Source organism: Manis javanica, chromosome 10 (genome assembly GCF_040802235.1).
Source record: "Manis javanica isolate MJ-LG chromosome 10, MJ_LKY, whole genome shotgun sequence".
Lineage (NCBI taxonomy): Eukaryota > Metazoa > Chordata > Mammalia > Pholidota > Manidae > Manis > Manis javanica.
The window spans coordinates 102,437,985-102,464,720 of NC_133165.1; the positions used below are offsets into that span (position 1 = coordinate 102,437,985).

The 26,736-nt window shown below is 43.7% G+C and overlaps 1 protein-coding gene across 7 annotated transcripts in view; it reads left to right on the plus strand.

Moving 5' to 3' along the window:
- Positions 1-26,736, plus strand: part of STAB2 (stabilin 2) — a 142,480-nt gene that overhangs the window by 78,639 nt on the left and 37,105 nt on the right. For 6 of the 7 annotated variants that reach the window (XM_073213732.1, XM_073213731.1, XM_073213726.1 and 3 more), the window contains 14 exons: positions 1,996-2,073; positions 4,072-4,170; positions 4,259-4,366; positions 7,478-7,609; positions 9,763-9,891; positions 11,183-11,239; positions 12,246-12,341; positions 13,323-13,518; positions 14,974-15,069; positions 17,267-17,312; positions 18,162-18,238; positions 21,383-21,508; positions 23,291-23,364; positions 25,228-25,299. In XM_073213732.1, the coding sequence (XP_073069833.1) occupies positions 1,996-2,073; positions 4,072-4,170; positions 4,259-4,366; positions 7,478-7,609; positions 9,763-9,891; positions 11,183-11,239; positions 12,246-12,341; positions 13,323-13,518; positions 14,974-15,069; positions 17,267-17,312; positions 18,162-18,238; positions 21,383-21,508; positions 23,291-23,364; positions 25,228-25,299 (1,386 nt within the window). The remainder of the gene's footprint in view (positions 1-1,995; positions 2,074-4,071; positions 4,171-4,258; positions 4,367-7,477; positions 7,610-9,762; positions 9,892-11,182; positions 11,240-12,245; positions 12,342-13,322; positions 13,519-14,973; positions 15,070-17,266; positions 17,313-18,161; positions 18,239-21,382; positions 21,509-23,290; positions 23,365-25,227; positions 25,300-26,736) is intronic. The other variant, XM_073213730.1, reaches the window with a different exon arrangement.

The window sequence follows — 26,736 nt, forward strand, 5'->3', positions numbered from 1 at the left end:
ATAGGCCAAGAATAGAACCTCCACATATGCATCACCCAGCTTCAGCGATTATCCACTTATACTGAAACACACACAGACACATACACACTACCCTGTAACAGCCATCCTATAATGTGGCCCTCCACCCACTGGAGAGCCACAAGGCTCTTCCTGACAGACCACACACTGATCCAGGACAAGTCTCCCAATTCTTCTGGGTGAAGGGTATGCAACTGCACAACTTAAATTTTTACCTGTGATTACAAGCTGGTTACTGGTAAGCTACTAATGGAGTAAATCACTAAAATTTTATATATTATAGGGTCAGCCAGCCAACAAATATTTATTGAGCACCTATTATAAACCAGCAACTAAGTGCTGGTGTTTGGGCAGTACACAAGGAAGAACGCTGCAGAAACGCACCTTCTAGCATGTACTGCAGTGTGCCAAAGGCTTGGGTTCTGTCTTCCCTGAGGAAGCTGCACATGTCAGTTTTAAAGCTCTTTCTAGGAATTGCACAAGAGGAGAATGAAGATTCTACAGGAAAGTGAGAACTGCTACATCAGTGGACCATAGGCCACAGTCAAAATGTTTTCAAATTACTGCTCTAAAGCATTTCTACCTTCCTACTCATTGGTGTGAACACTATGAAAAGGGTCTATGCCTAGTATTCCCTAAATATATGTGCTTGATCACATAATTCCTTTAAGAAAGCAGAAAAGAATTAAATATGGTCCCAAGGATTCTTTACATATTATAATTCTAGTGCATTACATACATATATCAGACACTGGGGTTGTTTGCCATCCATGTTTTAAATCACTGATCTCTCAGCAAGCATTAACTGAACACCTGCTTAACCCAGGTTCTATACAGCCTAAGAAAAATCAGCCAAGACCTCTGACCTGGAAGAGCTCACCATCAAAGACACATTTTTTATGAGTTCTTTCCTAGGGCTGATATAAATTCCTCCCTTTACCAAAAGAGATGTGCAAGGTGGCCAGGAATGTTTTCTTCAGGGCCTCTGCTGATGTGACTTGGGGGCTGCTTGGGTGAGACGTGTCCCCTTCTGCACCAGGGTCCCCAGAGGAATTTCAAAAAATGGGGGATAGTGGGAAGAAGAGGGGAGGAAACCAGACAGAGGGGAGCCCAGTTGTGTCATCGTTGGTTGGTGGCTAGGCAAGGGCTAGACTGGGTTTTACTCAGCTCTAGTCCCTGTGTAATTAATATTCTTGAGGAGAATAGTTGGATTCTGACCAGGAAAGTCAGTTACTATCTACATTACTTTGCTAGGGCTGCTGTGACCAAGTCCCCCAAGGGGAATAACTCAAACAACAGAAAGTTCTGTCTCATAGTCCTGGAGGCTAGATGCCCAAGATCACAGGGCTGGTTACCTCTGAGAGAAGGAGCTGTCCCAGGCTCTGTCCTGTGGCTTGTAGGTGGCTTCTTTGTGTTCGCATGGTATTCGCTTTGTACAGTTGTGTGTGTCCAAATTGCCTCTTCTTACACCCAGCTGTATTAAATTAGGGCCCACCCTAACGACCTCATTTAACTGGATTACCTCTGTAAAGACCCTACGGCCAAACATGCTCACATTCTGAGGTCCTGGGGTTAGGACTCCAACATAGGCATTTTAGAGACACAGTTCAAGCCACAACACTGTCTACAGTGTTTTCCAAACTGCTCACTTTAGTAAGCCTCGACCAGCACTTTTTTAACAAAATGGAATAGGGTGGAAAGGAATCGATGATCAGGTACCTCCTGCATAGTAGAGGAAAGTATATTTCATTTCAGGTGTGTGCATGTGTGTGTGTGTGTGTGTGTGTGTGTGTGTGTGTGTGTGTGTGTGTGTGTGTGATGTCTAATGGGTCACAGTTGAAAGATACTTCTAACAGTGGGACATGGTCCAAAAGTGATAAGGTCACTACTGCTCAAAAAGTGGAAAACCCATAAATAATTTCAACCCCTAGGTGTACTCTAGGGAGACTCACCTTCCCGCTGTGGTTTGCGTTACAGAATATCACAATTGAAGGCGCATCCGTCATTGACGGTGACAACGCAGCCACAAACGGAGTGATACACATCATCAACAAGGTACAGCCTCGCATCCTCCCACCTAAGTAGCCTCTCTTCTCCTTTTGTTCATTTATCCTCCTGTTTGTATCTTTTTGGGGGAAAAAAAGTTCCTAAAAGTCATGAGTGTTGTGCTTCGTGACTTCCGTTTTAAAACTATTTAGGGGTCTGTGTATTCAGTCAGACTCAGTTGCCATTTGCTCAGCCTGTATTCTGCAGTGGGCCCTATATCAAGTGTGGGCACCTATAGAATATTTCTTATTTATGAGAACATCTTAAAAGGCACATGAGAACCTTAGTATTAGGAAGTCCATCTCCCCTCTCTGCATTGCTGCATCCTGGTAAGATGGAGTGGGAAAGGTCCTAGAAAAAAATGGAAAACGGTAGAGAAAGTATTGTGAAGTTTTCATTTCCTTCTAAGGTACATTTCACCAATATTCAAAGGTATGAAATAGGAAAAAAAAAGTATAAGGAGAAATGCAGTTTTAAGCTAGACTATAATTTTCAGTTACTATGTTAGGATTTTCATTGAAAATTAAAGTTAGAATTTATGGTATATTGGGAACTTGTGAAAGGTGGAAGATTAGAAAAGACAATTAACTGACTGCATTTTAACCAAAATTATTCCTACTTGGTACACAAAAAAAGTCACTTTTTGTTCTTAAGTTACAGAAAAGTTCAGCAATTTGTTCGGAGAAAGAGAGACGGGGTGCATTATTTTGCAAAGAACTTGTAATTCTCTTGCATTACCAAGAGGCATTGAGAAGCACATTTTTGAGCAATTGATTCATCACTTACAAGGATGTATGATGGGTTTATGACTTCATATAATGCAAAATAACATTTCTTATCAAGGATATTTTGCTACTCCAATTCTGGCTTCCCAAAGCACTAAAATAAACCTTTTTAAAAAAACATAAAATTACCTCTCCTCATTTACATTTTTATGGGACACAACCTATTAGTAGAACAGTACCTCAACCAGTCTACTCTACCAAGCTTTATCATGGGGGCCAATTCAAGTTCCCTTCTCCATAAAGCCTTTCCTGATCCCTGCAGCCTGCAGTCACTAAAGATAACATAGTGTCAAGAGAATAAGTTCTAGAGTCATACAGAATCTGGGAACCAGCATGTAGCTAGCTGTGTGACCTTGGGAAAGTCGCATGCCCTCTCTGAACCTCACTTTTCTTCCCCAGTGAGGATTAAACAAAACTATCTCTCTTGATGTCTACTGCCTAATAGGCTTTCTCTCAACAAATGTTGGTTTTATTCCTCCTTCCTCTGAAATCCCATGGGATTTCTTGGTAATGAAGTCATTTGGTATAACTATGCCCTCTTGTACTGACATTTTTTCCTTACAATATGGGTCCTGGACCCCCATATAATTGCATGTCCTGGCAGGCTGGGTCTGCATTTTTCTGTGTCCCTCATCAGCACTAGCACCCGGCCATGTTTACAATAAAAACTGGAATGAATGACAGCCCACTAGGTGCCAGGCACTGTGCAAAATGTCATGTGGTATATTACCATTTGATTTTTCCAACAATGCAAAGAAAGTAAGTATGATTGTCCTCACTTCACAGATAAGACAATTAAGTCTCCTGGTTAAGTAACTGGATTGAGGAAGAAGTTATGTGAGCACACAAGATCCATGGATGTGCATCAGCCGACTCAAGTCCTTTGCTTAGCCTCTGAGTTGCACTGGCTCCCTATGGAGTTCTTCATGCATCTGCCCACCAGACACTGTGGTCACCTTTGTCAGAGCCACCATGAACAGTGGTGTCTACATAAAGGTGCCTGGCCTATGAGTGGTATGGGGTGAAAATCCAGCCCACTTTGCTCCCCCAGCTATGCACCCCTCTCTGGTATTGCAAACTACCCAAGGAAAGTGGTCCTTTATTTAATTTGCAGAGGCACCCTGTGGACTAGCAGCATGTTGTTAGTGACCTGAGCTATGTGTTGGAGAGCAGCAAGTCCTACCAACACAGGCTAACAGAATTTGGGGACATCTTTTCCCAGGTTCTGGTTCCCCAAAGAGGTCTAACTGGCTCCTTACCAAACCTGCTCACCCGGCTGGAACAGATGCCTGACTATTCCATTTTCCGGGGCTACATCATTGCAAGTACCACGTTCTCTGCATAACCCACTTGCTCAGGTTACCTGGGAACCAAAGTCCCTCACACACTCTTGTCTCCTTCCATCACAGCAATATAATCTGGCGGATGTGATCGAGGCTGCAGACGCCTACACAGTGTTTGCTCCAACCAACGACGCCATTGAGAATTACATCCGGGAGAAGAAGGCTGCAACTCTAGTAGGTGTTGGGAAGAGGAACATGATTTGCTCACATTCAGCATTCAACATTTTTTGATGCATCAGTGATGTACCATTTCAATCTCTCATCAAAACTTCCTTGTCTGTAGCCAGAAACTTAACATAAACTTGTGCAGACACTCTCATACACGATGCTCCCCCATGCCAGAGCTGCCCGTATATTTCGTCTGTACCCCTGGAAGCACACATTTGGGGCCATATACACAAAGATGCAGGTGTCCCAGGAACCTAGAAGGATCCTCATGGCTGCCTCTCTTCCCCTTTCTGGTTCCAGATAGATGACATGTTAGCAGCAGAGACCCAGAGGGAATGGATTGTCTCTGTCTGTTGTCCCCATCATCCTCCCTCATCTATCTTCCCTGATTCCTAACATCTGGGGATCAACAGTCAAAATTTGTCAAAGGACTTTGTGAAATAATATAAAGCTCCAATTATGTCACTCTCTGCTCAGAATCCTTGAGTGCATCCCCATTTCTTGCAGAACTGAATCTAAATTACCTCCCCAGGTATTGGGGGGTACAGTTTATCTTCTACACAGTGGTGGCACCAGAATTGGTATTTAGAAGGAGCCCAGGGTTACCCTGTCCTCAGCTCCCAGCCCCATGAGGGGGGAACACATTTGAAGCTGTATTTGCCCCCCAAGCATGCCATTTTCACTGACATCTCTGCTTAGGGAAACTGAGATGAAGATGCTAATGAAATGGAGCTGAGACTTGTCCCTCTAAGCCATCCTTGGGTCCCCTGCTGTCTCCCACAGGTTCGCTGCAGAAACCACATGGTCTCACCACAGTGATATCTCATAGAGCCCAAATAAGTCAAAGACGTGCTTGGTGCCTTTGCACATGTCTACACGCACACGCACACACACAAACACACAGCTGCCCCCTCGGTCAGGAAGGCTGCCCTTCCCCTTCCCTACCTCAGAATCCTCCCTACGCATTCTTCAAGTCCAGCTCTCCCCGGGGTGCTCTGGCCACCCACACTGCAGCTGCTCTCTCCTGCATTCAGACCATCTGTATGCCCCCTTCAGCACCTGTATGATAGGATGACCTGTCCTGTCAAGCAAAGGGGTCTTAGCTCTCCAACTGGATTATAAACTCTGTGAAGGCAGGAATGGTGGCTTAGATTTTTTTGGACTGGCATGGCGAACAAGCAGGACCCCTGGGATGGAATCGGACATTATCTTTACCTCATCTCCCTCTTCCTCCCCAGTCCCTGTGGGCCTGTTTGGTGAGGAATATTCTTATCCTGCCCAGGGATGAAACTTCAAGTAATCCCATAGACTTTCTGCTTCCCCAAAAAGTCCTATAATCGCTCTAAGTCACAAACACAAGTCTCAATTAAGCAAAAAGAAAAAAAAATCCATAATAATCAAAATTTTGAATTGGATTTAAAATTAAGCCTTCCCTCACTGTTCCATGCTGGGACTTTGTCCAGGCAGGACGCTGCAGGACCCCTGAAGTGACCAGGTACACCAGGAGACAGAAACCATACCAGAGAGAATTCAATATCATGAATTATTTACTGGGCACAAAGCTATCTAAATATAATTGAAAAGTTGTTTTTTTTTTTAAGACAGATCACAGAGGCAGCACCAGCAGGAAATATCTGGGCCCCGCAGGTTAGAATTACTAAAACTGAGAAACACAGTGGAGGAGCCCCCAGGGAACTGTCACTCCAACCTTTGAGGAGGGGTGCTGTTCAGCTGGGGTCTCTGACCTTGAAGGAGGGTCCCTGTGGGTCAAAGACCAGACCTCTAGGGGAGGGCACTGCCCACTGGTGCTGATGAAGTGGGGGCAGGCACTGCCAGGGGAGGAAGTCGGCTGGGTGACGCTGGCAGGAAAAGGAGGCACACAGGGAGAGGATGTCCCTTCTCCACCTTCCGCTCTAATAGGCTTCGCATTCTCCCTCTAGCCCCTCCCACTGGCAGAGCTTAACAGGTCGTCCTAGCACAGAAGTGTGGGCTGCGGTCTGGCACCAGCATCACAGAGCAGGGTGTAGAGGGTGGGTCTGGAGCTCAGAGACAGTAACTTAATTAACCTTTTTTCTGCCTTCCCCACATGATGTTATTCCCTTTTCTGATCTCATTAAATTCAGTTCTGGTCTCACCAGGTCTGAAGTTCAGAGGCGAGAAGTGTCAGTGGTCAGGAAGAGAGGGTGGGAGGCTGTCCGGAGATGCCTCTGCTCTCCCTGGGCTTGGCACATGCGTCAAAGCTCACCCTTTCTTTCTACCTACCTGTCTACCTGTCTACCTGTCTACCTATCTTCCTATCTGTCATCTCTCTCTCACTCCTGCGCTTTCATTCTCTCTTTCTCTGACACTTTGATGGGCCCTTTGGAGACCCCACCCATCCCTGGTGGTCTCTGACTGCAGCTCCCTCCACCCACGTGCCTGCCTCTTCCTGGAGGCCGTTGTCTCCTCCTCAGGCCTAAGTATCCAGGAATCACCTTTAGCTTTTCTCCTGGGGAGGCCTGTCTGCCCTCTCAGCAGCCTTACGACCAGACCTAACCGCCAGCTCCCTCAGACCCACGGCACATCTGGTGCCCAGGACACTTGTACTCTCTTGTCCCCAGGGAGTACAGGCCTGTCCTTGGGCAGTAACAACACCCCTCATTCATTCCACTGTGGCTCAGCCTCCAGCCACCCCAGCATGACACTGCTCAGGTCTGAGGGAGATCCGGCCCCTCAGGCCACCCTATCTGCAGGAGACACAGATGAAGCTCTTCTAAATATTTCATCAACTTCCTTCTGTGGCTGTTGTGGGGAAAGGCAGGCTGGGGTGAGGGTCTCTCTCTACCCAGCAGTTCTCTCCAAAGAAATCATCTTAAAATCCTCCTCCAACCTTTCATGCCCTCAGTCTGGATTTTAGGATCACATCATGAGCTCTTGGCCATCCCACAAGCAGGTTCTCCACGGTGACCTGTCTCAGATTTGGTATTTAGTATCTACGCTGTCCTGACGCCTCTGTCAAAGCTTCCCAACAACAAGCGGTTGCTCATGTGAGCCCCACAGTGCCTGGCACATTGGAGCAGCCCCATAAGTGATGAGGACTGACCTATGTGCTGACTTTCAGTCCTGTGTGTTGTCCAGGCGGAGGACATACTCAAGTATCACGTGGTCTTGGCGGAGAAGCTCCTGAAGAACGACCTGCACGACGGCATGCACCGGGAGACCATGCTCGGCTTCTCCTACCGCCTCGGCTTCTTTTTCCACGATGACCAGGTGCAATCCTTTTCTTAAAAGCCAGGAAGGAGTGTCTGAGCTCCATCACCCATCATCACTTCCATATTGGGATAATCTCCCCAGTGCTTCCTAAGCCTTATAACAAAAGGCAGTTGTCTGTGCTTCTCCAGAAAGTAATGATGAAGCAGACTGTAGCTCCCCCTCACCTTCCTCGTTGTCAGCCTGCAGGTAATCAGTTGCCAGTGAATCAAGTAACGGGCTTTGCTAATGATGATATCTGAATCCCAGTAGTCATGGGTGCCCTTCAATACTGATTCCTAACAAACCCACACAGTCTCCAAGATGGAAGGGAACCTGGCAGCAAAATCTAACTCCCAGCAAGTGGCCCGGGCTCCAGGACCTAAGGCACCTAATGACACACATAGGCTTCAGCAGGCAAATGAATATTATCATTGCTTGACTGTTTTTAGGACCAACTGATCCCCAAATCAGAATCCCAGTATTTATCTCACACAAGCCCTAAATATTTAAAAGTGTTCAGACTTCGTAAAAATGAATTTGTGAGACTCAAAATTACAAGTATTAAATTCTATTTACATATTTCAAACATCAGGTAAGAAGATTAATTTATGAAAATTCAACAAGAAACTCATAATGCAACTCTAGTATAAAGGCTCATGTGAAAAATTAATAGAAAAAATTATTTAAGGTTAACTAAGCACTATATTAAAATGAAGAAAGTTTAATCACAGAACTTTTTAAGCAATAAAAGACAATCTTGAAAACAATTTTTTCCATGATATCATCACTGAATCACAAGTGAATTTTTGTGTATGTTTTGTTTTAACCTACTTGGGTAAAAAAACAAGTCTTTTTAAGTTTTCATGACTCAGGGAATAATCTAACTCCAGATATTTTCCTCTGATTCTTACAAATAATTCCATCTATTGTATAATAACTTTGAGGAGGTCCTTTCAAATACATTTTCTTATTTTTCCAGGTAAGGCAATTTTTATTGATAAAGAGATTACACTTTTGTTGTTATCTATGTCACCTTTTATTTCATCATGTAGAAGTGAATATTCCACTGCTGTTAGTCAAATGAATTTCCAATCTGTCATTTTCATATTCCATTTGTTTGGAAATTCCTTGATCTATAGCAATCCTACAAATTTCTCTTACAATAAATAAATAGTTTTCACTTACCAATACATGTTTTGCTTTTATTGATAACTCACTACTTTCTCTTAGGAGAGTCAGGTGTCAAAAAATGCTCTCTAAATAAGTAGACTTGTGTTCAAATCAAAATTTGAATGCATCCTAATCCTATAATTCACTGGATATGTCTCACAATGAAAATGTTTCAGACTTTCAAAATGCCAAATCAACAATATTACAGCATCAGAAGTTCTGCCATTTGGTATTTTAAAAAGCTTCCATATCTTAGAATTCTGGAAATTTGGGCTGCAGTCACCATATGACTCCACCAGTAAGGTTCCTTGCTAGTCTTCCAAAACTACACAGACCCTGGAACACCTCTGTGGAGCCATGAGTTACATCAACATCCATGGAAATTCATTTGACTCCAAGTAAATCATAAGGCACCTTAACATTCAGTGGAAGTTCAAATATAATATTGCTGCTGTGAAGGAGTTTGGGGGATGCTATTAAACATTTTTAAACCCTTATTTGGATATAAACTTGATACCTACTTAGTACAATAAAGAATTGTCCCTTCTCCCAGCTTCAGCCCTACCACACACACACACACACACACACACACACACACACCCCACCCCAATTTTTCAAACAACCATTTGCTCTCAGTTATATCATAAGAATGAACAAATTAATAGATTCTCTTATTTTGCACTCCTCAATCATTAAGTAGCCTCTCCTAACAAATTAGAAACAAAACAAAGTACAACTGTCTTTTTACAAAAGAAGAAATTGAGATTCAGAGAGGAAAAACAACTGGCCCAAGGTCACACAGCTAAGTGGTGCCAGGTAAAGGACTGTTATTTAGACTCCTCTCCTCGGGCAGAGCTCTTACTGCTCCAATATGCTACCTTCCAGGTGAATATTAGAATATCTCCTAAATTGTTGTCATATTGACAGCATTCAGTCTCTCTCTTCCCTATTTCCCTTAAAATCACTACAATAAAATTCACACTTTACCTTCTTGTTCACAGATCTTTGTAAATGAGGCTCCAATAAACTACACCAATGTAGCCACTGACAAAGGAGTGATCCACGGCTTGGGGAAAGTTCTGGAAATACAGAAGAATAGGTGTGATAATAACGATACCATTATTGTACGAGTAAGTTCTATCCACGGCCAAGGATGCACTGAAGAGTGTTGGCTTATTCTTTATAATCTTTAAAACATATGATTCATCTATTAGGATATCTCAATTCAAAAAACACTGAGTGAGCATCTCTGGTGTGCAGAGGAGCAAAATCAGCTCTGGCTCTACAAGATCAATCAGACATGCTCCCTGCCTTCAGTGGGCTCACAATTTAATGCAATAAGTTGCATCTTGGGCGCCTAGGAAAAGCTGCCTGGACCGTTGTGTTGAGTAGGATTCTGAAGCCATAGTGCTCCTCAAAGAAAAAAAACATGCCATGCCTAGCATAGGCCTAGGGAGGGGACAAGTATTGGCCAACCCTGGTGTACTAGGAGAGAAAATATAGAAATGGATTGTTTCATAGTAATATACAATGCTGTAATGGAAACTTTTCACTCCAATCCATTGGATGGCACAGGATCCTTCAGTAATAGTAGTAACTGCTGACATTTGGGGGCATTTATTATGTGCCAGACGCTGTACCTGTTATGTGGTTATAATGGTTTTATATGGGTTAATAAACACTTTGCATGTATTAATCCATATAATCCTCACAGTATCCGGAAAAGTAGATACTATTACTATCCCCAGTTTACAGATGGGGGAAATGAGCCACAGAGCAGTTAACTGTACCCAGGTTCACGGAGCTAGCAAGTGGCAGAGAAGGAATTCAAAGCCAGGTGGTCTGGCCCCAAAGTCAGAACAATGAACAACTCTATACGATCCAGTAGGAAGCAAGTTTAGTTAAGAACCAGCCACATTTGCCTCCTGTTTTAGGAACAGGTTGCATTTAAACATTTCTGCCATTCTTAAGTTCTGCTCTTTGTTTTGTAATGGTATATATATTATCTCCACGCTGACCCCTCAGCTAGACCATGAATTCCCAAGGCTCAACACTATGTGTGATATATTGTCTTACTCTGAATCTGGACCCATTCCGTAAACAATGGGTTTTCAATAAATGAGTGTTGCAATGAAAGGGATCAGGATTTCAATGAGCTAAGACCTCCACACCATAAAGTAGTATTAGCATCAAAAGGGCATTGTGGAGGAAATGGCTCAGACATCCCAACCCCAAGTAGCTGAAGTGCCTGTCTCAAAGAACATTAAGGAGGTTGACCAGATGAGCGTTTCTATAATTTTACGATTTTCAATTCTATGTCTGAAATTGTTCAGCTCCAAGGTCTGGAAAATATTTACAGCCTCATTTTGCACTAAAAGTAATAACCATGAAATGTTCACTTTGCTTCTATATTTCGCCAAGGGAAAGTGTGGGAAGTGTCCCCAGCGACCCATCTGCCCATTTGGAACTAAACCACTAGTAAGTATTTTGTCTGTTTTCATAAAATAGTTTCCAGATCCCAGGGAGGTCCAAAATATAAAATCCCATGCATAACTCATTTTCACTGTCCTCATTCCTTCACTTGGTTTTAATTTTACCTTCTTATAAGTGTATGAATCTTTCTTAAGTCTTGAATCCTTTTTTTTTTTGGACCAAAGCAAAATTAAATTAATAAATAATAGAAGCTGGGATTCACATCAATCAATGCACAATTCAAAGAGGGATTTTTCCCTTTCTACATCTTTCATATCCCAGTAGCCAATTGAGAATAAAAGCAAAAAATCTCATCAGAGAAGGCAGACTTCATATCCAAAACCATATCCAGTCTGGACGAGTCCCACCTGCCTGATTTCCCTTTATAGTTAAAATTACAACTAACTTTCTCTAAGAAACAGATGGCACTCTTGGGGGAAATAAACATATCTTTGAATTAATCACCAATCCATGTTTCTTGCAGCTATTTATTGTAAAAGCTACTTCTGCTAATGCTATGTCCATTACAAAAAATAAACACATATGCACTTTCCATAGCATGATAATAATAATTTATAATGATAGCAATGCTGATCTTTCACTTGAGTTTTAATTAAATCTTGTAGATAGCCTCAATCCTTTCTCAGACCAAGGTGGAATATCAAACAAATCAATCAGTAGAAACCAAATCTCAGATCAATCTAATTTACTCATTTTCATCTGTTTTACTCTCCAATTCTTCCTGAGTTAGTCTTCTAAAGAAAAGTTCTTTTTACAGAATGCTATCTTAAGATACAATAATGTGGATTTTGCCAGCTGGCTGGTTCTAGCAGCCAACATCGTGTTTTGTGTTTCCTTTCTTATGAAGCAGTTCCAAGAAGCCAACCCCTGCCCCCTTTCCAGAACATTTCAGTCAGAGAGGCAGCAATGCTTCACACACCCCTACTTGCTTTTAGAGATTGGAAAACTTTTTCCTAGCTGAAAAGATGATGTCATCATTGCTGTTTCATAGGGTGAAGAGATACGGAAATGTATCTATACCATTTATTTCATGGGCAAACGATCCCTGTTCATTGGGTGCCAACCAAAATGTGTGAAAACCATCATTGTGAGTATAACGATTTAATCATCCTTTGAGTTACTGCAGTAGCATTGGGAAATTTAATCATGTTACACTTTCAGAATGCCTTTGTATGCTTTCTGCCAGCTTCTCTTCCTCCTCATTTCTTCATTATCATTGTCATTCAAAGTAGTATGGTGACAATAAAACTCAGCCAATTGGTAAAAGCACAATATTCAATTGCATGATGAAGAAATTGACTGAAAGGCTAAGAGGACCTCCTGCTGTCACAACGAGGTGAAGTCCCTGTGCACGCTTGTAAGCAAGAAACACAGGAGCTGGCCAGCTACTTAAGAAGAGAGAAGGTGCAGTTGGTCACCAAGTACCTTGGGACTGTTGTTTTGAAATCTGCAGGAAAATTCTTCATAACTTCCTGTCCTACGTCCTTCCCAGAAGACTGGTCAGAGCCTCTGCCTATTACACAGAGGCGAGGTGGTTTGGCCTTTACACTTACAGTCTGCCGGCAGCCGACTGTTTTAGTGCACTCAAGACTGTGGGCAGCCCAAGCCAAGCAGACCTCCTGCAAGGCTTCCCTGAACTACAAGAGACTGGCTTACAAAATGCCAGCGCCTCACCTGCAGCCGTCACCCACCTCCAGTACCGGCGCCTACCGTACAGCTGCAGGAGCCGGGTTTGGGGTTGGTGAGGGTCCCACGGTCCTCCCACGGCCCTGGCTTCACTGGAATTATCCTTTGCTGTGCTCCTGCTGTTCCTTTCTCACCTTCCTTCAACTTGTTACTTACCTTTTTCCTTCCCCTCTTTCCTACCTCCTCGTTGGAGACTGGCACCCCTGGAAACTGCTCAGAATCACCAGGCTCTCAGGGGTTCTCACAACCCCTCTTCCCTGGAGGCTGGGAGCTCTGGGACACACACCCAGTCCCACCAGCAGGGCGGCGACATTGTAACCAGACAAAACCGGAAGTTGGAGGCACGGCCTTGTCCAAGCCCCGCCTTGTCCTTGCGTTGCAGACAAGAGAGTGCTGCGCGGGCTTCTTCGGGCCCCAGTGCCAGCCCTGCCCAGGGAATACCCAGAACGTCTGCTTCGGAAATGGTGTCTGCTTGGACGGAGTGAATGGCACAGGCATGTGTGAGTGTGGAGAGGGCTTCGGAGGCACGGCCTGCGAGACCTGCATCGAGGGCAAGTACGGCATCCACTGTGACCAAGGTAGGCACGCCCTTCCCTACCCAGGCGTCCATGGCTCCCGACACCACTGGGAATGATGGGGATCTCCCACAGGCAGGCTGGAATCCACCTCTGTTATGAGAATTATAAGAACATCTGTGCTGTAATAAACATTGATAGGGCAGCCTTTCCAAACATTTTCAGTCACTAACCTACCAACTCAGCCCCAGCCTGTTCGTTGACAACCCTCAACCCAACCACATATTTCTGTTGGCCTGTGCACGCTGGTGCTCGTATTACCCTCTCAGCTTTGAACATTGTTTGATAGTTTGAAATGCACATTTCTGTATATTATCTCCTTTGATCAACACAGGAACCTTATAGACTTGGGTATTATTATACCCATTTTACAGATGACGATATTAAGGCACAGAAGTTGAATGATTTCCCCCAAGGTCATGACTAATGAGAGGCAGAACTGCAGTTTGAGTGGGTGCCTTGCTTGACCCCAAAGCCTTGCTCTTCAGTCATGCTCTCCTTTACATGAAGATCACCCTATTAATTCGCCCTCACCAAGCCACCTCCTTTAAGCTGTTTTCACAAAAATCATGATCTGTTTGAGCCAAGTCATCTGCATTCTCTCACCGTGACTACCTTTTGCCCAGGGACACATATATATGAGAGGGTTGGCTTGGGAAGAGGGACTTCCTAATCCATGATGAGAAAACACAACATTTCTTTTCTACCCTGTACTAAAAACCATAACTTAACCTATCACTGTTTTCTCAACAGCTAGTCCAAACCAGACAAAATCCATATACAATTGAATATATTACAATAAATAATATACAATTGAATCACTATAATTGAACCATATAACATATCGTTGGAATTGGAGCACCAATTTATTTCTGTTGTTTGGAAGAGTTTTCTCCTTGCATTTGTGCAGAAGTTCCTAACCTGGGATCTGTAGATAACACGCATTGGGTCCAGCAAACCCCTAAAGCTGAATGTTTGTTTCTGGGTAAGGCATCCTTAGCTTTCATCCAGTTCTCAAAGAGGCTCATGACACTGCGGTGTGACAAAGGAATCAGCATTTCTGGGCAGAAGACAACAGGGCCTCACCAGGTTTATACGAGCCTAGTGGACAAACCTTCGGGAGCGAATGTGGTTCCATCCCAAGGACTCCCGCATAACCCTGGATCCTCCGATAACCTTAGCTGAGGACACTCTCAACCTGCCTGGGTCACCGACCTGCAGTGCTACAGGCCCGAAACTGTGGGCTTTGTCAAAGCATGACCAGATTCACCTGTTAGCCCACTCCATTTTATCTCTGTCCCTGCCCTTCCTGGGAACCAGCCGTCCGTTACAGACAGCAATTCTCTGGGACCAGGCTGGAGAATTAAGTGCCCTGAAAGGAAACTGTGTGATCAGTGACAAATGAGTTACTGGATACCGGTCAGAAGTCTGATCATTTGTGGGCATTTTTCCACTTAGCATGTTCCTGTGTCCATGGGAGATGCAGCCAAGGACCTACGGGTGACGGCTCCTGTGACTGTGACGTTGGCTGGCGAGGAGTGAAATGCGACAGTGGTAAGAGCAGGCCCTTCGGTCCTTGAGACCTGGTCTTAACCTCACTTCTTAGCAGCTATATTTGTCTTCCTAAAATAGAAATGACACCTCTGTTCCTTCCTTTCAAAATCAAAAGAAGTACTTGCAGCAAAAAGGGTGTAAAATAAACCAGAAAGGAGAGAATAAAAATTAAGCATATGCCCAAAGCAGGAAGAAACTATCATTAATATTTTACATTAGTCTTCCAGCCTTTATGGGACCATACTCTACTAGTGTTTTGTAACCTGCTTTTCTACTTCACAATATACAATAGATATCTTTCTATGTGAATAAATATGCATAAATGTAATTTTTTGACATCCATATATATTCCATTATATAGATGTACCACATTTTGTTAAACCAGTTTTCTATTATGATACATAATGCTGCATGGACATCTCGTGTGTACATCTGACTTGTCTCTTTGCCTCTGGTCCTGTCTTACTGCATTCCACATTTCTGCCAGAGAACTTCCCAAAACACAGATGTCTTAGCTGGTTCAGGCTGCTATAACAAAGTACCATAGACTGGGTAGCGTATAAACAACAGAAGTTTCTTTCTGACCCTTCTGGATGCCAGAAGGCTACCTCAGGGTGCCAGCACTGTCCGATTCTGGTTAGAATCCTCTTCTAGGTTGCAGACTGCTGACTTCACATGTCTTCACATGGCAGAAGGGACAAGGATACGCTCTGGGGGGGTTTTTTTATGAGGTCACTAATCCCTTTCATTAGGGCTCCATCCTCATGTCCTAACATCTCCAAAGGTCCCACCTCCTAACACCATCACAGTGGGGATTAGGTTTCAACCTATGGATTTTGGGGGGACACAAACATTCAGTCTGTAGCAGTAGATAAGATCATGTTTGCAGCCCCTTCCACCGGGACTTGACAATCTACTATTGTTCTTCGTTGCCTCCAAAAGAAAGTTCGTTGCCTACAAGGGAAACACCTTAGCAGGGTGGACTACCAAGCTATTCACCAATTGGCTCTCATCCAGTTTTCCAGCTTGGTCTCCAGTGTGCACCCTGCACAAGGAATTTCCAGTCTAAAAACGTCAATAAATGTTCAATAGTATTCACAAAATAGTGGTATGTGAGCACAAAGCAAAGAGTCTCTAGACTAGAGCAAGGAAGACACCTCCTTTGTCTCTGTGCAAACCCACCCCACCCCAACTCTTGAGCCCATGACAGACATCACTAATCAATCATTGCTCTCTTACCCTCCAGAGCGAGATAGGGGCACCACATCCTCCCAGGAAGAATATACCATGTAGTTGGTAACAATAAACTGAAGCTGGCTCCAAGGTTTATAGCAGGTTTCAGAAAGAAGGACCTAAAAGATGATTGGGATTTCAATAGATAGAGAAAAGAGAGAAAGGAATTTCCAGGCTCAAGGAACAGCACACATAAAGGCATGATTGGCATTGCATCAGCTCCAGCCTGTTGGAGCCTGTAAATGTTCCCTCTGACACAAAACAGACCACTTTTGCAGCCAGATCTGTTCCAGGACATTCTTTTTGACTTGCCCAGGCCTATTGAGATTTCTATCCCAAAAGGTCTGAGCATGAGCATCCTCTCCAAAGGGCACTCTTTCCTCTTCTCTAATGATTTCTTTGTGGATCCTTCCCTAGCTAGGCATCCAAAAGCAAGAATCAAAGCTGTCCCTTAAAATTTAGGAATTAATGCAGCAAATAGTAGATACCTGCTGTATATCTGGCCCTCGGCTATGCTTCATATGCAAAAAACCTTTACTATTACTTGTAATTAGATGTTTGTTTATATCACTCCATAATAAAATGATGAAGGACTAGAAAGAATAAGAAATTTAGGAAATACAAATACAAGAAGAAAATCAAGCCCCAGGGAGGAACGTACATCAATATCCAGACCATATGGGGGATACTGGGTTTTACTCATCCTTTCATCCTCATCACCTAGCACAGGGCTTGGCACACAGGAGACACTCCATCAGTGTATTTGACCTTCAGATTTGGCTGTGAGCTTCCTTGTGGCCAATGTAAAAAAGAATTTACATTGGTCACATGGTTTTACATAGTTCTCAAGATGTATAGCATTACTTCCGAGGAAGTAAATCTTTTCCCAACACCCAGTACTAAATTAAAGCCTTGAGTAAGGCTTCGTAAGAGAAGACTGACCCAGAAATTGGATCTTTTTCAGAAATCACAAAAGACAACTGCAATGGGACATGCCACACCAGCGCCAAGTAGGTACCTCTGAGCTTCCTTTGGGGCCGATGCAAAGGGGATTCTTTCCTGATAGTGTCCACCCTAGTCCCTATCCTCCAGGGAATAGTTTCCTGAAAACATTCCTCAGAATTTAGGACAAATTTAAGTACAAAACTAAAAATACCTCTGAAAAGCCACCATCAACTTGATAGATCCAGCTTTTTGAATAAGCTGCCACCTGGGTTATCTGGCATGTTGGCAAAAATGCTAATTGTTCCCCCAGGATAAGCCACAGGGACTGTCTTCCAGAGGCAGAGGGAGCCCAGTGGGCCTCCCTTTCATTGAAGTTTACTCTTACTCACAGCCAAGCCTGCTTTCTTCATACTTCAGCTCATACTCCTAACTCCCAGAGGGCTTACTGGGTTCATTAATTAGCCTTGCAACTGGACTTAGACCTGAATGCACATCAGTCATTTTCATTGTCTGCGTGACCTTGAGTCAATTATTTAATGTTTCTAAGCCTTAGTGTCTCCATCTGTAAATGGGAATAATAGTCTTATGTACTTGTTAGGGCTCGTGAATATCATGTAGGTTACATGAAGTAGCATGTGAAGCACAATTCCCAGCACAGAGGTAGTTCTCTAAAGATTGGTAGGTGCCCTCCTTATCCTGGGCTTGATGCCCACATACGCACACTCTGTGGTTTCCCTGATAAATGACTGCAGTTTTAGCTGCCCATGGTGGGGCCCCGCTAGGAATGGGCTCTCCTCCTAAGCCACAGGCAGGACCTCTGACTGCCTCACAGGGGCAGGAGCTGGGGTGCAGGGGATGAAGGGATGGGTGTTACATGTTTCTCTACAAGTGGAATATGCTCTTTCTCATTGCAGCTGCCTTCTCAATCCAGATGGCTCTGCCACATGCAGATGTGCAGCAGGATTCCAGGGGAATGGGACAAGCTGCACAGGCAAGTGATGGAGGAATTTGCTGGGGGGAGACAAGGTTTGCTCCAGCTGTTGAGAGACCTGTGTTCTTGCAGACTGAATGGGCAGCTGCAACTAACCACTGACAGTGAACTCAGTGTACCAAGGCGACTGATTGTGCCAAGAGGCAGGAAGCCTAGTATTTAAGGATTGGGAAGTAGGTGGGGCAATTGCATCTGTTTTCTTCTCCAAGCAGTAGTTCACAGCCTTGACATTGATTGGAATCACCTAAGAGCTTTAAAAAAACCTTTGAGGGTTTTGATTTGGTTTGATTGACCTAGAGTATGGCCTGGGTATGGGGACCCTGGAGTGAGACAGTGTAACTCCAGGGAAAAAATCCCAGGGCAAAATACCTTTGAAACCAAAATCAGTCAAACGGAGAAATAAAGTGGGAGAAACCCATTTATTGCTTACAAGCAGCCATCCACTTCCGCTCTCCCTTGTCTCTCGTGACCTGGCTGCAGAAGAAGGGACCCCACCCACCTCTCTGGTCCAGATATGCCCCCACCAGCCCTTGTAATTACCTACTGATATGGAGATGCTACTTCTCTCCACTCCTTAGAAACACCTATTGATATGGAGATGCACTCAGGCCAGGCAGAGATTCTGGAAATACTGCAGTTTTACCCACAGACAGAAAGGGGCTGGAGCCCTGGTTCTTCCTCCTACGTCCTACGTGGCTTGGGGGTGGGACGGCTCTTAACTGCTCCGAGCCCCCTTAACTCATTTGTAACATAAACATAAGACCACCTCCCTGGCAGAGGGATTGGGGATAAGAGAGCCTCTCTGTGTACAATGGCAGAATGATGCAGCTGTTAAAAATGGCCCCAGCATTAGACTCTCCATGCTTAATTCTAAATTCTTACAATTTGTGCTATCTTGGGAAAATTGTTCAACTGCTCTTTGCATCATTTTTTTCATCTGTGAGTTGTAGATAATAAGAGAATCTCCCTCAATGGATTGTTAGGGGATAACCTGGATTAATACCTGTGATGTGCTTAGAATAGCTGTCGCATAGAGCGCTCAGTAAATGTGAGCTAATAGAATTCCAATGACCAGCACATAATTGGTGCTAGAAAATGGAAAGCCTTAGCACCATTTTTCTCTTGAGCACTGTGTCCAGGCAGGCTCTGGTCCAGAATGTGGTGGAGCTGGACAGCGATCACACCAATCTGCCTTCTAGACCATCTTACCCTGAGGCTTTTTCCACACATAGGCCCTGACCTGGTCCCAGATGTTTCCTGCAGTAGGATGTATACAGTATGCTAGTGAAAACAGCTGGAAAAGGAAATAACTGGGTTGTTTTCCTTGGCCTCTGTTCTTGGGAAAAAGAGCAAAGCAGAAGACACAAGTTATTAAGAGAACAACCTACATTGCTATAGCACTTTCATCACTTTCATATGCATTATTAGATGTAAGTCCCAAAACCTGTAAATAAACCTCTACAGGTGGACACTCTGAAGTTCATATTCATTAAATAGCTTGTCCAAAATCATACGGTGAGTGAAGGCCAAGCCAAGACTCAAACACACTCCTTGGGACTCCAAGTGGGTCTAGGTCTTCGTCCACTTTGAATTAATTTTTGTATATATTGAGGCTGAGATCCAAATTCATTCTTTTGCATGTGGATATCCAGTTGACTCAGTATCATTTGTTGAAAAGCTTATTCTTTCCCCCATTGAAACATCTGGGTGCCTTTGTGGAAAATCGATTGATCCTAGATGTATGGATAGTTGGAAGGGCTTATATCTGGACTCTGAATTCTATTCTATCCTTATGCTAGTACCACACTGTCTTTATGGTAAGTTTTGAAATTAGGGAGTATGAGTCCTCCAATTTTCTTCTTCTTTCTCAAGATTGTTTTGACTATCCTGGGCCCTTTGAATCTGTATATGAATTTTACAATCATCACGTTAATTTCTGCAAAGAAGTTACCTAGGATTTTGATAGTGTTTGCATTGCACTGTGGATCAATTTGGGGAGTGGTGCCACATTAGCAGTGTTATTTCTTCCAATTAATGAACATGAAACATATTTCCATTATTTAGGTCTTCTTTCGTTTCTTCCAACAATGTTTACAGTTTCAGAGTGTAAGTTTTGTACTTTGCTTGTTCAATGTATTCCAAAGTATTTAATTATTTTTGATACTACTGTAAATGGAATTGTTTTCCTAATTTTGAGTTCAGCTTGCTCATTGTTACTGTATAGAAATATAATTGATTTTTGTCTGTTGAACATGTATCCTGAAACCTTGTTGAACTTGTTTATTGGCTCTAAGTTTTTCAGTAGATTCTTTAGGATACTCCATATTCAAGATGATGTCATCTGCACATAGAGATGGTTTTACTTCTTCTTGTCTAATCTGGATGCCTTTTACTTCCTTTTCTTGTCTGATTACCCTGGCTAGAAACGCCAGTAAAATGTTGACTAGAAGCGGCCAGAGTGGGTGTCATTGTCTTATTCCTGATGATGGAGGAAAGCGTTCAGTCTTTCACCTCTAACTATGACTTGAGCTGTGGGTTTTTCATAGATGTCCTTTATCAGGTTAAGGAAGTCCCCTTCCTGTTGAGTGTTTTCATCATTAAAGGTGTTGAATTTTGTCATATATTTTTGTTCCTTCTATTGAGATGCACATGCGTTTCTCTTTAATTCTATTGATATGCAGTATTAAATTAAATTTTGGATGTTAAATCATCTTGCATTCTTATATAAATCCTTCTTGGTTATGGTGTATAATCCTTATTATGTATTGCTAAATTTGATTTGCAGATATTTTCTTGAGAATTTTTGTGCCTATATGCACAAGAGATATTGGTCTATAGTTTTCTTGTGATGGATTTATCTGATTTTGATACCAAGGTAATAATGGCCTCATAAAACAAATTGGGTTTTCCCTCCTCTTCCAGTGTTTGGAAAAGTTTGTGAAAAATTGGTATTTATTTTTCCTTAAATGTTTAGTAGAATTCACCAGTGAAGACATCTGGTGTTTTCATTCTTTTGCATTATCCATATTAAATCCAATGCCATTTTGAACTATCTTCTGTTTCTCAAGGACGCCAAGTGAAAATCCATCCATGGCTTTTCTTCCTGTCCTCATTCCTCTGTTCTGTTATCATTCTCTCCTACAGCAATCAATGCCTGTGAGATCAGCAATGGAGGTTGCTCCACCAAGGCTTACTGTAAAAGAACCACCCCAGGAAGCCGGATGTGCATGTGCAAGGCAGGCTATACTGGTGATGGTATTGTGTGCCTAGGTAGGTACCACCTGTCATCCGTCTGGTGGCAAGGGTTTAAAAGTCAGAGCCCTGTTATATGGTCTAAACTGTGGGCTCTTATAATTAGAACATGCCACTACTAGGATCATCTCTCAGTTTGTTTGGGCAGGAAGGTATGAGGGTATGAAAATGTGACTGCTGGGATATGAAGGTATATAATGTCCAAAAATTACTTTGGAAGGAGAAAAGGGGAACTTTTTCTAATTGAAAATTATGGTGGTGACTGAATTTTTTAGTGTCTATTATTTTTTTATACAACTTACACATTCTCACTGTAGAAAAGTTAGAGAATGCATATATCCTGGGGGAAAACATTCTGGAGATAATCACTCCTACCATGGTTGTATTACCCCATTTTGCTATGTATACATGTATTTTTTTAAACAAAAATTGTATCTCATGATACATAGTATTTAGTATGCTTAGTAATATGAAAGAACAACTCTCCCTAAAAATAAATGTACCTCCAAATCATTATTTTAATAGTGACATGCTGTTCTTCTATAAAGGTAAGCCACAGTAGGTTGTCTAAATTTTAATATTTTGGCTGTTAAAAAAAATTCACACAGAAGAGTTGCAAGAATAGTACCAAAAAGACCCACTTGGTCTTTACCTAGATTCACTTATTGTTAATGTTTTGTCCCATTTGCTTTATCATATGGTCTCTTTATATCTATATACATCTATTTTTTCTAAACCATTTGAGAGTAAGCTATAATAGCATGCTCCCTTTATCTTTAAATACTTAAGTGTATTCAAGAATAAAGATAGACTCTTACCTCACCACACATGGTTATCAACTTCAGTAAATTCATTATTGATATAATACTTTTTTTCTAATTACCGTTGTATTCTAATTTTATCAGGGACCCAAGAATGTCCTTTTTTTGACATTTCTTTCCTCCAGTACAAAATCCAGTTTAGGGTTGGGTATCGCCTTTCACTGTCACGTCTCTTTAATGTCCTTTAGGTAGGATGATTCCTCAGCCTTGCTTTGTCTTTTACGACATTGACATTTGGGAAGAATATAGTCCACCACTCCTACTTTTTTTGATAGCATGTCCTTCATTTCAGGTTTGTCGGGTATTTTTGCATGGTTATATGCAGATATGCATTCCAGACCCAATATCACATGAGGGGTGTTGCATCTGTCCATCTCAGGGTATCACACTGAAGGTTCTGGATTTCCAATTGCCTCTCATTTGTGATGTTACTTTTGACCTCTTGGTCAAGGTGCTGTGTGATTTCTCCACTGTACAATTGCTTTTTCCCCATTGCTACTAATAAGCAATCAGGGAGGAGACACTTTAACACCAAGCAAATACCTTTTCCTCATCAGAAGTCCTCCTAAATTTAGTATCTATTGATGATTCTTCCCCGAACCAACTGTGTTTTGACAGTTGTGAATGATCTTTTTAAATTCATAAGTCTCTTCATTCAGTGTGTTGGATTGGATGCCAGAATTCTATTATTTCAAGTCATTGGCTGCAAACACTCATACTCATTCAATAGAGGAACAGATTCAAGCCCACGGACTATGCCTCTGCTGGCACCATCCTAACCCAGAAGAGTCGCTTTTGAGAAGCTGTATCTGGGACCCTCCCTGTTGGGTTACTGCCACCTGAAAGTTATCAGAAAACTGAATCGCACTTTGATACCTGATCCTGTTGGTCAGTTAGCCATCCAGGCTGGTCCCTCAAGATGCCTTTACTTGAAAATGAGGCTTGATTCTCATGCCAGGTGTTGGCCTTTTCCTTTAAGAGATCAATCCTTGTTTGGAGAACAATGGTGGCTGTCACAGGAACGCAGAGTGCACACAGACAGGACCCAACCAGGTGAGCTTTGCCTCCCAGGGGTCCCTAAGTGTTCCAGGAGCAAATGCCTGAGGGAAGGGGGCTGAGAACAGACCTCTGGGGAGCAGCAGTGTAAAATAACACTTAAGGGGAAAATCTGAAACAATTCCCATAGAAGCCATTCTTTGGGGATGAGAAAAAATGCCAGGGAGGTGGGGAGGTAGGAGACAAAGGTGGTTGAGGGGCCTTCCTAGAGTGGTGAGGAGTAGGCATCTGGAAACACCACATGGTTCCAGAACCACCTAGAAGATCTTCAAGCATACCCCCCTTCCTTTCAGCTTTTTGATGCCCAGAATCCTACAACTTTTCTTTGACCTGAGGCTCTGAAATGCATGTACCATAGCAGAAGAGATGTTCTCAGTCCCTCCCTTGGTCATATAGTCCCTAACACAGTGAGCCTTGCAGCACCTCCCTAGAGAGCAGATTTGGGGAGGTGGCAAAAATGTGAGGGCTCCAGCACAAAGTTGGGGAGAGGTTGAGGGGTGAATAAAGCATGGCTGGGGAAGCTGGAGGCACAGAGACCCAAACTCTGCCTCCCTCAGTCTCTGTCCCATTGAACATAAGCACAATGGTCAGGCAGGAAATGACATACATCAGAAATTGGATGATGAAGTGAGATCCCCTGTGAATGTTCTATTGACCTTGCTGAGTCATTCAGAGACCTCAGTATCACGTCTCCCAATGAGCAGATCAAGCAAGTGCCTAAAACACCAGAAAATAAGAAAGAAAAAAAAAATTATTTTGAAAAACTGTGTGTGTGTTTACATATATAGTCATAGAGAAAACCAGAACACTCGATTTTGGGCCACCTTATACATATTTTGCAATTCAGTAGAGTTCTTATTCCATACCACATAGGGGATTCAGAAAATGGGGAAAACCTATAAGTTTTTGGTGCTTAGGGCTTCTAAAAGTCCTTTCCCAGATCTAGAAGGCAGTGAGAGGGAGTTGGGGTTGATCTCTAATTCAGGATCTTAGCCCAGGACAGGTAGCTGGTGGGCATCTTGGCAAAGGTTTAACCCAAATCAGGGCCTGTAATGAAGGAAGAGGTGGAGAGGCAGAGAAAACCTGCCACGTGGCCGTGGAGGAGCCCAGAACAGACCTGAGGAGCCAATGAGTTCAAGTTCTAACAAGCAGATGTCAGATTAGAGCCACGTCTCCTGTAGGGGAGGCTTATGTATGGATTATAAAAGCCCCTCTTGGGTGGACTCATTAGAAGTGGGGGCCCCTTCCTCTGGGTACATGGCTTGGTGAATAGTGCAGAGCTGGGTCTCAGCCCTGAGCCCAGATGCTCCAAGCACATATGATACGGAGATGAAACCGACAGTCCCCAGGCTCCTGAAGACAACATCCCCTCACTCATCTTGAAGCCCCCAACTGACTTCCGTGGCCAAACAGTGAGGCTGACTGACTGTTTTCATGCGAGCACCCGGTCTGACTCCAGAGCCCTGCGCGGGCCCCTCCCAGCGCTGGCGCCTGTGGGCTGAGCCTGGGTGGAGAGGAGCGAGAACTGCAGATGAAGGGCAGGGGACCATAGCTGAGCTTCCGTGCAGATGAACCTTTACGAGCCAAAGGGAGAAAAGAGGCAAGCCCTGAGAAGGCAAGGGACTAAGAAGGTAACAAAGTTTTAAAAGCAGAAGTCTCTTGGCAGCAAGAAGATCCCAGTGCTAGAGTGAAGTGTGCCAGATGTGCTAAAATGTAAGATGACAATTACCCCTCTAGAATAAATATGACCAATATCAGATATAGACTTTTCTGCCATTACCACTACTGTTAGAGAAGCTGAGCATGAGAGCCTGCAGAACTGTCTGTACGGTGACCCATCTCCCTCTCCCCCTGACACAGGCTGTCTGTAACTGTCTGCCAAAATACACGGGAGATGGGAGGGTCTGCACACCCATCAACCTCTGCTTATCGGTGAGTACGGCTCTAGCCCACGCCTCAAAGGGCAGGCCTGGGTGCCTCCTGCCAGGAGATGGGCGTTTGAGCTCAGCACCTCTTCTGGGCCATGAGGCTCATTTCTCCCTCATGTTCCAGTTTTAATGATGGAGAAACTCTAGGCTTTGCCTCTGTCTTCACATGACCTTCCCCTCTGGGTCCAGGGCTTTTCAAATCTAGGATGATCTCACGTTGAGATGCTTAATTACATCTGCAAAGACTCTAAGCAAGGTCACATTCACAGATACCAGGGTGTAGGCCATGGACATACCTTTTGGGCAACCACAGTTCAACCCATCCCAGACCAGGGAGAGTGAAGGTCCTTGCTCAGTCACAGAGCGAGCACATGGTACAGCCAGAACTTGAACCCATGTCTGTCTGACTCAAAGCACCCTTGACTGTTGCTTGTGGTGCAGAGGAGGCCCAGTCCGTACACTTTACTTCCTTATTTGGACACTGCCCACCTGAGATCCCCTACCTGTGGGCCTAAGGATGGTGCAAGCACCCCATAATTAAAGCCCTTCCTCTCTGAGTTGAGGTTCCCTACTGACCCCCGTGTTGGTCTGGCCAATTCTCCAGGAGAACATGTCCCCACATGAAATGACGGTGTAAGGCTAGTAAGGAAAAGCCGCCGAGCAGGGGCTGGGTGCAGAGTTGTCATGACCAGGCCTGTGGCATTTGAACAGCAGCTCTTCAGAGCCCATTTCCATTTGTTTTATTTAATACCCACCTTGTCTTGACAGCTAATGCAATGAACCCACATGTACCTGACACTCAGGTACATGAGCCATTAACTCACCGCTACTCTTCTTTCATCTGTACCCATGACTGTCACCACCCACTGGATTCTTTCCAAGAAGAAAGCAAGTTTGTTTTCTGGCACGATGAGTAATATTAAGGCATGTTTTTGTGCTGCTGAATATGAGCCAAGAGAGAGGGGACACTGATATTGAAGGAGAGAAGGCAGGTGGTTACAGGAGGGTGGTTACAGGAGTGAGGGAGGGCAAGGGGACCCAGAGCTCACAGGTGCGGAGGTGAGCCTGAGATGAGAGCAGGGGCAGTGGTAGGTAGGCAGTTAGTCCATTAGTTGGTCAGTCAGGCAGTTAGTTAATCAGTTAACCAGATAGTAAGCCAGTCAACTAGTCAGTTGGTGAATCACTCATGGGCACCTGCTTCAGGTGGGCCATTACCATGAATTAACTTGGAAAGGTCTATGTCTGGCCACTCTAAATAAATTCCTCTTTCTATGAAGACAGATGGTGTGCATTTCTATATAGCCAGAGGGAAACCTTCCATGGTATGACACACACCTCGGGCACTGGGCATTGATGGGTACCAGGCATGTTGGAAGCACTGGGAACTCATTCCTGACCAGGCAGCCAAGTCTCTTTCCTTAAAGAGTTTACATTTATGGGG